This window comes from Astatotilapia calliptera, chromosome 6, assembly GCF_964374335.1.
Source record: "Astatotilapia calliptera chromosome 6, fAstCal68.1, whole genome shotgun sequence".
In the NCBI taxonomy this organism is placed as follows: Eukaryota; Metazoa; Chordata; class Actinopteri; order Cichliformes; family Cichlidae; genus Astatotilapia; species Astatotilapia calliptera.
Genome location: NC_137427.1, coordinates 14,422,135 through 14,434,966, shown reverse-complemented (window position 1 = coordinate 14,434,966; position 12,832 = coordinate 14,422,135). Strand labels below are relative to the sequence as shown.

The following is a 12,832-nucleotide window of genomic DNA, read 5'->3' as shown; positions in this document are numbered from 1 at the left end:
AGACCACAGAGTGGGCTCCATTCATGTGTCTAAATATGAATTCATGTATCTGCACAACACAGGAGGAGGACAAAGGCATAAAGCAAGGACCTGTCACAGAACATGCTTCCCTGTCCACTTTCTGTGGCTGAGATAAAGTATAATTTCTGCCATGTTGACTGCACAGTAAGTGGCTTGTCTGGAGCCTAAACTGTCTGCCTCTGGAAGTGGATAAATTTAAGTCCCCCGTCATAGTGAGGTAAAAGTATTGCACCAGGCTTTCTTAGGTTGTCAAGGTCCCTTTTGTGGCAACAATAATGCTGTTGTGGTTTTCGGAGGATTAGGGGGAATTTCATGAGCCAGAAATACCATTTAGCAAATCCAGAAAGGTGCTGGAAAGTATTCTGAATGCTTATGTGAAGTATTTAGCTTGACAGTTAGAAGCTGGAATAAGAGGCTGTCGCATCTGGGCCAACCAAACTACAACTGCTTGCATTCATGGAATTCATGCATTAATAGCTTCAATATTGCAGTTTGGATTAACAAAACACTTCAGTAAGTGACATTATTTGACAACTCCATAAGAGTTTTTTTTTGGAGAAAGACAAGCAGACTGGAACAGAGAAAAGGTTGGATACATATAAAAAGGGATAAATGTAACTCAGTGTGGTCTGGTACAAGTCTGACGGCCTGTGTTTAGGGCAGGCCAGGAAGACAGATTGAAGGAAAAGATGAGAATGACTGGAAGGAATGTTAATTTGATAGTCTGGACTTTGGTTAAGGGTATACGTGTCTGGTACTGCCAAAAAGTTAGGCAGGGTTAACAAGCATTTGGAATGCACAGAATATATTTGAAATAAAAGACCGTAACAGTGAGGTGACGGTCTTAAGCATGTAGATTAAGAACTGCTCATTTGAGAATGTGAGCATCTGTACAAGTATGTTGGGATCTTGTTCTGGGGCAACCAGTGATTATCTCATGCCATCATCAATCAGCAGCATGTTTCTTCCTCTTTTTTTTCCTGACAAGAAAGTCATTTTGCTTTAAATAGAACTATTGGCACTGATTTGGTCACAGGAGCCAGATGTCTGCAGCAAAAAATATTTGTGATATGTTATAAGGAGTTGCCATAAATCTCATAGCAATGAATGGCTGGCATATATGCTGTAGCAGGTTGCAGGCTAGGACACAGCTCACATGCTGCATGCCTACTGTAGCAGCAGGCATGCTATCTATTGCTGCAACCAGCAGAGGCACAGGAAAGAAACCTAGGCTGTCTGGAGACATTTGGTTTGATTCACACATTTGTTTATGTGCGATAAGTTCAGTGCAGAATGTGTGAACAAAGGTTAACCTGGCATACCTAACTGAATCACACTTCAATAACAATCCTGACAGGTCACCTTATGGCAAAAGATGTACAAAAACAGAACACTGACCTGTTTTCAGTCAATGCGAAAGAAACACCTAAATTCATACTTACAATAATACAAATAGCTACTTACAGCCCGTGTCTTTGAGTCTGTTAATGGCATTGGACAGGAGGCGTACACAGCCCAGGAAACCCGCGCCCTGCTTTTTGTGGATCTTCTTGTGGTTCCATACACTGATGGTTATGGAGTCGGACTTTCCAATGTATCTGATGGGGTGAGAGAAAGAAAGTGAAAAAAAGACAGGTCAATAAAATAGAAACGATGAGTAATAACAAAGCTTTTAAGTCTTGACACTGTACTTGGAAAAAAAAAGTTCCAAGACGTGTGCTTAGAGGCTCAACCCTTAAGAAGAGTGATATGAAATTGAATGAACTCACAAGTTAAAATAACCCTGCGCTCCAGAGATTTCCTAAAAATTATTACAGTTACTAAAAACTAAGCCAAAAAGAAGAAACACAAAACCATAACCTTCCATTTTACATGTACTTCTCTCTGAACCTGTCACAGAGTTTTAGATGTACACTTTGTAATGAGGCTGATTAGTGCATCACATTTAAAAGTAACTTCTGTCCCTGTGTGTGTGCGTGTGTAGAATCAGCACCGCTGAGGCCAGTCTAGTCGTGGTTTAAGGAACAGAGGAAGTCCCCGCGATGTGCTTCACCGCTGTCTGAGGCTTAGACAGCTCTTACAGTAAACACAATATTCAAATGCACAATCTCACATTCACTAACACACACGTAATTACAGTCTAGCAGCTGTTTTGCTATTATGCTGCATCGCAGTGGCATGGAGGGGATTTTCCTGCTCAACACATCAAAACATATAGGTTTGGTATAAAAGCCAAAACAAGGATGTTGGTAAAATGATAAGATATTCTTATGACCAGAATCCAGTAGCACATTGGCACACCGTTTGCTTCCCAGTAAATATTAACGTGTGGTTCACTGCGCATGTTTGTTAAAATCTCACTCTAATACTTTAACACCATTTGATGGCAAATTTTTTGAACGAATAGACCATTTTCTTTGCCACAAAGCATCAATTAAGCTCCAGTTTTTTAACATAAAGAAGAGTTAATTATACAGCATATTTGCCAGGGTGTTGATATTGACACAAAATGATTAGGATCATTAAATTTTCGGTTCTTTAGTTCCTGCTTTTTGTGTGCTGGGGTAAAAAGAAACCATACTTTTTTTATGTTTTCTTTCTACACAGTGTGGTTTACATTAAACAGGTCTCTTGATGCGGAGGTATGCTGTGCAAAGCACCACCTCAAGGCAACAGATTTAGAAGAGAGAAAAAAAAAAGCTAAATTGCTGACAAGACTATGAAAGAGTGTCGCAAGATAAGAGAAGTTGAAAAAGTCATTTCCTGACTCACAAAAACATACTGACATAACACTTCAAACAATCTCGAATTTAGCAACAGTGAGGCACTGTCTGATGGTAGTCTGTCTGATGAAAGTTGAGTAAACTTTGCAGGACGGTTTATGACTTGAAATGCTGATATGACACATCTCTAAAGTGTGAATTAACCAAGGCTTCCTGTTTTCAATAGATGATTCCTGGGACAGATGGGATGTGAAAACAAGTGCAGGCCCCTAAAGTTCTCACTGAAAATCCTTGAATTTTTTCCAAAATCTATCTTCATCAATTATTTCTTATTGCTCAAAAGAAAATTGTCTTTATGTTGCTATGCTAACTTCTTTCCCGTAACTCTTCATCTCTTTCATGAATTCAAAACAAACGATGATGATAACATGGAAAAAATACAGAAACTTAAAATGTAAAGAGCATAGAGGATCAATAAGGATTCAGCCCTTGTTTTTGTCACAAATTTTTATTAACAATTTATAAAATCAATAAAATTCTTAACTTGTTGGAGATGACTGACTCGGCATTGTGATCGTCCAATCACATTCTGTGTAAACACAGCCTCAAAAGACGATCTTCAGCTGAACTTTAACACACAGTGTGAAAATGTTGTGTTTTGAACAGTTTTTTTTTTCTGTTCTCATCTGTACGAAAAGCACTTTGGCTCAATGTACTGATCACTACAGATAAAAATGAGATACAAACTTTATTGTCAAAACCCAAGTTTAAAGGGTAATTCTACAAAAAAGAAAAGTATTTAAGGAGAAACACTGTTAAATATGCACAGTTTATCACTGTGTTAGGAAACCCTCCCAGAAACCTTTATTTTTGCTCGAATTCTTTGGTTTATTTACGCACTGAGCACTGTGTATCTGACATCATTCTCAATAAGTCACACAGATGCTAGCACGCGCATAACACATGAAGTTAATCTAGTGGTCTGAGGTGCCTTCGTCATGTTTTTATGAAAAAATAAAAAAGGTTACTGGCCTAAATTTGGGACAATACTCTGTGTGTGTCTCTCTCATCCACATACACATTTATGGAAAGAAAAATACAAGGATATTAGCCACAGCAGCAGCAAAATTAGCACTTTTTTATTAAACTATAGGCAGGTAAATTTGATGTAGAGGTAATGCCTGTGTCAAGCGATCTATATTGAGGAGAGTTGGGTTGACAACTACTACCAATATATTATTGATCTGGATGTCAACAAATGCCAGAAGGAATCAACGCTAATGCCATCTATGTGTTCAACACTTTACACATCCTAATTGAACAAGATTTGATTTGTTCCCAGTGATAAAGACGGCTGAATTACATAAGGCTGTACAACACAACATGTACAGAATTTAACGTCTCTTGGGGAAAGGCAGAGGGAGCAGCAAGCAAACCCAATACTCCCAACTAAAGTAATGTGAAGACTTGTACTGAAAAGCCTGGAAATAAAGAGGCCAAGCATGAAAAGACAACCTGCCAAAACAAGACCTGCATACTGCAGAGTTCATAAACTTTCAACACTTACTAGATTTTTTTTTTTTGTGTCCTCAAATATCTTCTGTGCAGGACACCAAGGTGAATTATAGTGTGTAAATTGTAGTCTAAAAAAGCAAATAATTATTTTAGTGTATTTACAATAACAAGGCCCCTGTCAGGACCAGTGTCATGCTGAAAAAGACTCCACCTCCTAAAGCTAGAGGCTGAGGTTGGGGGTGTGGTGAGCTGGCGATCTGCCAAGCCCACACTCCCATTTGCTTTCTGTGGCATGTTAGCCATTTCCTGAACCAGAGGAAGAGGCCAGGGGTCACGGGTGGGGAATACACCCTCTCTGAGACGGTGGGGAAACAGAGAGGGGAGGAGAATTATGTAAACGGAGGGAACCTGAGGTCATTGTTGACAGAGCAAAAATATTCGAATTGTCCATCTGTAGAGAAATGAGAAACCCTCACACATGCATGTTCACCGAAAGTGTATTTACTTTAACATTTGCATTAATTTAAGGCTGTGTGCACGATTAATATTTCTATTATTATAAATTACTGTTATTCATTACATAAAAAGTAACTCGCACACTTCGATGCTGTTGAAAAGAAGCAAACATAGAGACAACTGTCAGAATCGAAGAAGCTGTGACGGCAAAAAACGAGGATGAACTAAACCAATTGCTAGACAGTGAGCCAACATACCAATTGTGATACATATTTTCACCCTGTAACTTGACACTGTCTTTCTTTTGGACTTCATGTGTGCATCTATTTCTTCATGACTCATTCTTCAGGCCCCTTATTTCCTCTCATTTTCTTCAGTTACCACAGTTTCATCTCTTCATCTCTCACCAGTGCATAGGCATAATCAAAAGTGGGGTTTACTGTGATCAGTTCTTGAAATGGCCTGTCAACACAATCCTCGGTAGAGATTAACATTCAGAGTGCACAGCCCCAGTGAAATCAATATCTGAGACCACAGAAAAGATGATGAACACATTATTTTATACTTGATCTGAAACCGTAACAAACAGAAGGTGTTTTTAAACATTGGGGACAGAAAGAAAACGAAAGGAGCCCGCCCTTGTTGAAGGAGCAGGTTTCAAGATTTAAGTTGCATAGTGTTACAAAGGCTGATGATATGTGGCTAATCCTAAAAGAGATTAAAATAAAGTAGAGCTTTAAATGTGTGCGATCCACATTTAGTTGAGACAAAGCTAGCTTGCCAAAAAAAGTCTTCAGATTCACACAGAAGACCTTTCTGGAGTTATTTCCACAAATGCTCCGGAAGTAGACATAACCTGTTACTTTAGAGCACCATATCAATACAAGTTGGCTCCCTCCACATAAAATGTAATGAAAATACCTTTTGTGAGGCCTGTGGTATGGAACGCCTGAAATGTTACGCTACAGGTTTTGTTTTTATGTAATTGATCAGGTTGGTTTGTTTTTTTAACAGGGGAAAGATACAAATCAATCTACCTTCCTTCCACACAAAGACATGTGAGTGAGCAAAATCAGTACACTACATTCCTTCCTTCTATGTTTCTTTTGACCATTTTGAATTTGATTGATAGTAAACGCACACTTTTACAGCATTTGTTTCTTAATTAGCCACAAAGAGTAAGCAGCAATCTGGCACACGGCTTCTCCTGTTGACTTACAGATCATAATGTTGATTCCATTTTGGGTCCAGCGTATTTCTCACAGTATCTGTAGAGTGGCATTGTCCTGAACCATCCACCACCACTTTGGCAAAGGGATCTGGCAACCCTGTAAAAGTGGACAAACATTTTGTTTAACCTTTGTACAAACCCTGTGGGTACACCAATCATGGAGGCACTAGAGGTGACACAGTTTTTAACCCTTATTTTTGTCACTCCTTTGAGACTGCAGTGACAAGTTTATCTGGTTGTCCTCATTTACAGACAGTCAGGTTGGCAGCTACACCACTACTTTGTGAGAGTTCCTCTTAAAATTACATGTTGATTTTCTCTGCATTCCCCCCCTGCTTTTTAACTGTAATAATAATAATCTGCTGTAGTCCATAAACATTACATTTTTCCCCATATGATGATAATATCCCTGCAGTGTCTGACTAAAACTAAACTCAGGTTCATGTGAAGGTCATGAAACCAGCAGAGACAGGAGGATGGATACATGTGTTGCTGTGTAAGCTTGTGGGTAAATATATGGACACTATAAAGAAAGTTATTAGTCTAATCAAGCGTCTTGTTTTGTACGTTTTGGTTAGCTTCCTATTTCATGCTATAACTGATAATACACCTATTAAACAGGTATTTGATAAGATAAAATACTAACTTTAATGCTCTTTATCTTATGTTTAAGATGAAGGATTTTTTAAAAAGTAAGAAAGTACAATTAAAATCTTCTCACGGGCTACTGTATTTTGTGAAACATTTACACAACACATGGAACATATGAAGCAATATGCAGAAAAACTTTACGACAAGTCTGTTCACAGTATCTCACTCATTTGGAAATCTGATAAGAGATTCTTCATGGTGTATTTATCTTAGGGTCCCTGTCTAGGTCTGTGCATGCATGTGTATGTTTTTTTAAACTGCCGAGGTATGAAACTCTGAGCGCAGACACTTTACACAAGATAAACCTGTTTAGTCACTCAGTGGTGTCTTGGAATTTCCTTTGTTGTGGTTGTGCATTTGTGTATATACATAAGAGCATTTTTTTTTTTTTTAAGACAAAAATGAAGTACAAGCTGCTTTTGGCAGTTCAGTGCTTTCAGAGAAACCATAATTTCCAACTGAAGTAAAAACAGTGCATTTCTTGGCTGTATACTTTGGCAGCGTTTCTGCAGTGCAGTGTACTGCAAGCCCAGTGGCCGGCTGAGTCTGAGTCAACGCCAGGCCTGGCCAAAGCACTGGGCAATTTATTTTTAAATATATTTTTAAGTTGTTTTTCCCCTTTTTTTAATAAACATAAGCTGAGCTGTTAGAGCTAATTTAAGGTATGTTTTAATCCTACTTTTACATTGCAAATTTTTAACTATAACAGCTGGAAATCAAAAAGGTTTTAAAACAATTTTTTTGTAGTCGTTTACTTGATGATTTTGGATTTAAATTCAATAATTAAGGTATGTAAACCTTTGAGGGTAGTTAACCAATGAGTTTACGTTTTAATTAAAACAAACAAACAAACAAGCTAAGTATAAACTTCGTCCTTGCATGCTCTTAAACTAAACTGTAAATGTAACCACTAAATCTAGTACTATTATTATTTACAGTATTTCATGGGTTTGACTAAAATAGCGATATCCATCCTGTCCAATTAAAGTCTTTTAGTTTGGTTTTTATGTGCCAGTGAGCCACATTCCTATTACCAGAATTTGGGTTAGCATTGGGTCCTAGTGTGTACCAGGGCTCCTGTTGTGTTTAATAGACAGATGGCTCCTAAGGGACTTCTTTTACAGTTTTCCCAGTTTTACTTCAAAATGCTGCAAGCCACCACTGCTGACAAAGCATTCTAATGTACAAGAGAGGAAACAGGACAGGAATAGCATCTTATAAATAAAAATAGTTTTTACTTACGAAAGAAGTCTTTCTTTGCCAGGTTCTTTGCACACAGAACTGGGAAAAAAAAAGAAACAGATATTGTTTTCTTTTACTTTTTTTTTTTGCCAACAAATGCAAAAAAAACAAAACAAAAAACAAAGTGATTCAGATATATTTGCCACAATAATTTTGAAACAGCATTCCAACAATATTCGGTATCATTTAAAAAAATTCTTTCCTTATTTTTTTATATTTAGCCATATTTAAAGAAATAATGGCCACAAATATGTTTCATATATGTCAAAAAGCTATTATAAAAACACAATATACATAATGTATAAATGCTTGACATCTTAAATAATAACTTTCTCTCTCTAATTTTAGTAGATTTTCATTAATTATTTTTTAAGTTTCTAAGGCTGAATAGGTACTACTCTCTTTTGGCCTACATCTTGGTTTGTCCATTTTCACAGTCCCTCACAGGCTGAGACACTTGTTAAGAGTTTCTCACTGTAAAATATTGAACAGACAAGCTCTTTTTCTTGTAGCAAGCAAGCCTATGGGGGTTTGCAACACGAACTGCATACACTAGCTTTCAAAAGAAACAAGAGGGATACTAAAAGTATGTCCCATGCTTGGCTATGGTTATACCCTTTAAGATGTTTTTTTAATTCTTAATTTTCCTACTCCTAAATATTTTGTACTACATGCTATAGAATATAAGTGAAATTAAGCTCTGTCTGGAACTGGCTGGACAATCTTATGATGCTTACAGAGTAAGACAAAATAGGCCAAGCATAGAAGGAAAAGAGGGGGAAAAAAGAAGAAAAAAAACGAGCGGTGGCAGAGAAAACTTGCACAATGAATGTTTAGAAAAAAACAACAGTGAAAAGGTGAAAGATGCAAAAGGAAGTTAATAAGCACCCTTCACTGCCAGCAGACAGACCAAGATCCCTATCACAAAAAGGCACTAAAGAAACACACACTATTCAGTCTCTCTGCTTTTAGCCATCCATGTATTTTAATATTCACTGCTTTCTATTCATGGTCCTGGGCAAGCCCTGCCAATACATTACTAATACAGGTACAGGTAACTTCTCTCTTTCCAAATAGCTTCACTGAGTTTTAGTCTTTGAGCAAGAAAGCAAACACCACAGTTAATCTAGAACAACTTAAACAGGAGGTAGTGCAAATCTGCTGAGCCCAAGGCAGCTCAATGAGCTGTAAAGGTATAACATCTGCTTACAAACACAAGTCTCATCTTTTGCTGCATATAAGCTTTCCTTGTCTCGAAATAAAAAGAAGAAACCCAAAAAACAGAATTGATTGTAAGCCATGCCCCCTTTCTGTTTTCTTAGCCTCAACTGAGAACTTTAATTTCTGATGAGTCCAAAAGGTAAGTTTCCGGTAGAGGAGCTGTTGTGTAATGCTTAACCGGCACCTACTTGCAGCAGAAAACAGGACGATAGCTATACTATACACAGCGTAGGTTAAAAGCTGCCATTGATCAGACGTTTCAAGCTTCAAAGTTGTATTGTCATATGCACAATAAAGAAACATGTTTCCCCGTGCAAAGAAATTCTCTTTGCCCTCCACAACAAATGCCAAACAAAAACACACACATATAAAAGCTATAGTATAAACAATAACTAAGACATACAAAAACTATTCTGGAAACTCCATATTAGAAATATAGTACAGACTATGAAAAAAATATATAACTATACAAATGCAGCAATAGACTATATACCTAGGCACTATGGATAAAGGCATTATAAAGCAATTATAAAGCAATACTACCAACTCAGACTGCCTACTGCATACATCATTTACTATTTGATTCAGTACAGCAAATAAACAGTTTCTTATGCATTTGTCAAACTAGAAGTTTTCAAACGCATTAAGACAAGCCAAAACAGTGGGCATCTATTGTGTACATGGATTATATAACAGATTGCGTGTGTGTGTGAGAAACTGCCACTAATGAGCACTACTTCCGATAAAGATATGAGGCCGACTTGAGAAACAAACCTAGCATTACAGCCATTGCATGTGGAGACTTTGACAGTGACCAAAATGATACAGTCAATCAAATCAGAATCACAGCACAGGAACAGACAATCTCAACACAAACCAAACTGCGTTGACTGGATGAACACTAACCATCCACTTGTCAGGGGAAAATACACAGCCAAAGCCAACAGGTGCAGGCCAAATCAGAAGCAGCCAAAATAACCTCGCATGGGACAAAATGGACACGGTTATGTTGGCCAACAAGTGAAAAACAAGAGGTCTGAAATCTTGGCAGGACATATGTGAATAGATGCTACAACTGAAAGACTAAATACTGCAACAACAAAAAACAAAAACCCTCCAGAATGATCAGGATAGGCATGAAACCCATGCTTCAGGGTATTTGTAGAACTCTATAATGCAGATGTATTTCAAGGTGTTAGCAGTACAAACTTGGTCAGAAAGCTCATTTGCTCTTCTGCTTTGAAATTCTTGCCTGCTAAATATAATCAACATAGTCAATCCAAAATGAGTAACTGAGTAAAAGCTTTGATCATTCTGTCCACAAAAACAAAAAAAAAAAAAAAAAAGTCTTTAGTTTGTTCCTGATTATAGGGCACAATTTGCTGTGGTTATTCACAACAACTGAAGCTTTTAATAATAAATATTTAAAAGTAAAGTCATAGGCATCACCTCTATCCCATTTATTTGCTCTTATGTAGGCGTTATCAATTGTATCTCTATATCTCTATCTCTATCTATCTATAGATATATATCTATATATCTAGATCTATATCTCTATCTATAGATATCTATAGATATATAGTTGTTATATTCTATATAACACATATTCTGAAGTGAATTCATAAGTGAATTTCAAATATATCATTACGCAAACTGGAGACAGGTTGTCATTTAGAGGTCAGGAGCCAGGCTGGTAACCTCAACAAAATCTGGAGTGTAGACCCGACAGCAGTGTGCGCTCACCAGTGCTGAAGAGGCAGCACAGATTAGTAGCTAGCAGGTTAAATTGGGTGCACTTGGCTCTTAAGTTACCAAACTGTGTTAGTGAAAATTAAGGGATTAATCTGCACACTGCTCCACTGTCTCAGCCATAATTACGACAGGGCGAAAATCCTCTTTCTTGTTATCAATGGCCTCTCACTAACTGTGCTGCCAGGCACATCAGAATAAAGCTACTGATAGTGCTTAATATGTTCAAGGGGGTGTAACTTGCACAACAAATCAATAATCAGTGAAATAAGACAAACACAAGATCTAAGAGGGATAGAAATAATTACTGCAGGTAACTATGTTACTGGTGATTTTCTAAATTTGTGCTGTAAGATCATGGGAGGGAACAAGACAATATTAAAAGTGACATTTCATGAAACAAATAGTTCTGGACTGTAACCCATATGGACATGTGAGTTTGTACTAAGTGCTTTTTAGAGAAAAGATCTTCATTATTGATGAGCTAATGAACTTCTCACCCTTCAAATCAGGGAGAAAGCATCCTCCTCCAATTAGCTTCTTAAGGAGAACTGAGATCCAAAAAATACATAACTGGTACCAGAATACCAGAATACATAAAATAAAATTGTGACTCAACTGGCACCAAACATGACTTTAGGTACATTTTGTATTCATCATAATGCTCTTAGAAAACATGAATTTGGCACAATCTTAATATGGACTAAATACAATATAACAAAAATTAATTTTCAATAACGCTGTCTCACATAAACGGGACTTTGTACAACTAAAAGAAAAGATTTAAAAAAAAAAAAAAAAAAACACACACACACCAAAGAAGCTCCTATTTGAGCTTTTATTACTACTACCCCAGATCAGATTTCTATATCAATTTACAGCCTTCCCATAAGGATTTAGAAAATATGCCGAAATATTTTTATAACCTTATCTACACATATGCACACTCTTCCACTGTGAACTACAATCACCAATGAGTCAAATCTCACACTGTGCCCTCTAGGGATCCGACAGTGTTAAATAGCTGCCACGTGAGCAGGCAAGCCATGGCTGGCAGGAGACCAGACTCATTCAGATCCTAACACAGAAAGCTAGGTCAACTAGGAAACAGTAAACCACCAAGAAGCCCTGGGGTGAGGCTGTCCTTTGTGTTGTCTATGGGTCATCATCCCAACCATAAAACCTAATTTTAAAAGCAAGGGGAAAGATAATAAGTCTGACTGAATACTTGCGCAGTCACAAATGACAACCACTAACTGTCATTTTCTCTCTATTGTTTAATGAAAGAATTTCAGAATTCCTGGTATTTTAGATGTATGATTTTCAGCACATCTCCTGTTTTAATAATTCTGTTTAGCTGCTGATGTTATACCAAGATTTTTCACAATTCACTTAACCTTAAATACAGGTTACAGTTGTAGACATTCTTGTTAGGTAATCTTAAGACTGGAAATACTAACAGTACATACTAAAACAATAAATAATAATCCCTATAGCTATTTTGATTGCTCTCTTTTCCTAGTCTTGCAATAACATGAAGTTTTGATGATTAACTTACATCAAAAATCAGTTCAGTTTAAAACCTCAAGAGATTTGCATCTATTTTCACACTTCTCACTGCAGTGTTTGAATAATCAACTTTAAACATGGATAGCCAATATTCCACAGTATTTTTGTTAAAAATCATAGTCACATGCTGTGCTTGAAAAAATACTTTTAATAATACAGATTCTTGGGGAAAAGATAAATAAATAAATAGCTTCCTCCTAACATAGTCCTCTGACCACCCAATATTGCTCTCATCTTAAACAAAGCTGTGGTAGCAGTTAAAAGTTCAAAATGGGGTCAACTCTACTCCATTGTTTATTCAAAATGATTTAAAGGAGCAGCTGCTGTTTTGGGATAATTTGCAAGTGGATCACCACATTACACAGGCTAAAATAAGCCAGTGAAACAGCTACCCCAAACCAAACTTACCCATCTAAGCAATTAACATAGAAGGATAATGTTTTTACCACTGTCT

At 37.0% G+C, this 12,832-nt stretch overlaps 1 protein-coding gene across 2 annotated transcripts in view; it reads right to left on the bottom strand.

Annotated features, from left to right (window-relative positions):
• The window catches only part of LOC113023951 (E3 ubiquitin-protein ligase SMURF2-like), a 62,251-nt gene that overhangs the window by 26,380 nt on the left and 23,039 nt on the right, over nt 1-12,832 (bottom strand). For both annotated transcript variants that reach the window (XM_080302415.1, XM_080302416.1), the window contains exons 2-4: nt 7,840-7,878; nt 5,935-6,043; nt 1,486-1,619 (exon numbers count right to left, since the gene is read on the bottom strand). In XM_080302415.1, coding sequence (XP_080158541.1) covers nt 1,486-1,619; nt 5,935-6,043; nt 7,840-7,878 — 282 coding nt within the window. The remainder of the gene's footprint in view (nt 1-1,485; nt 1,620-5,934; nt 6,044-7,839; nt 7,879-12,832) is intronic.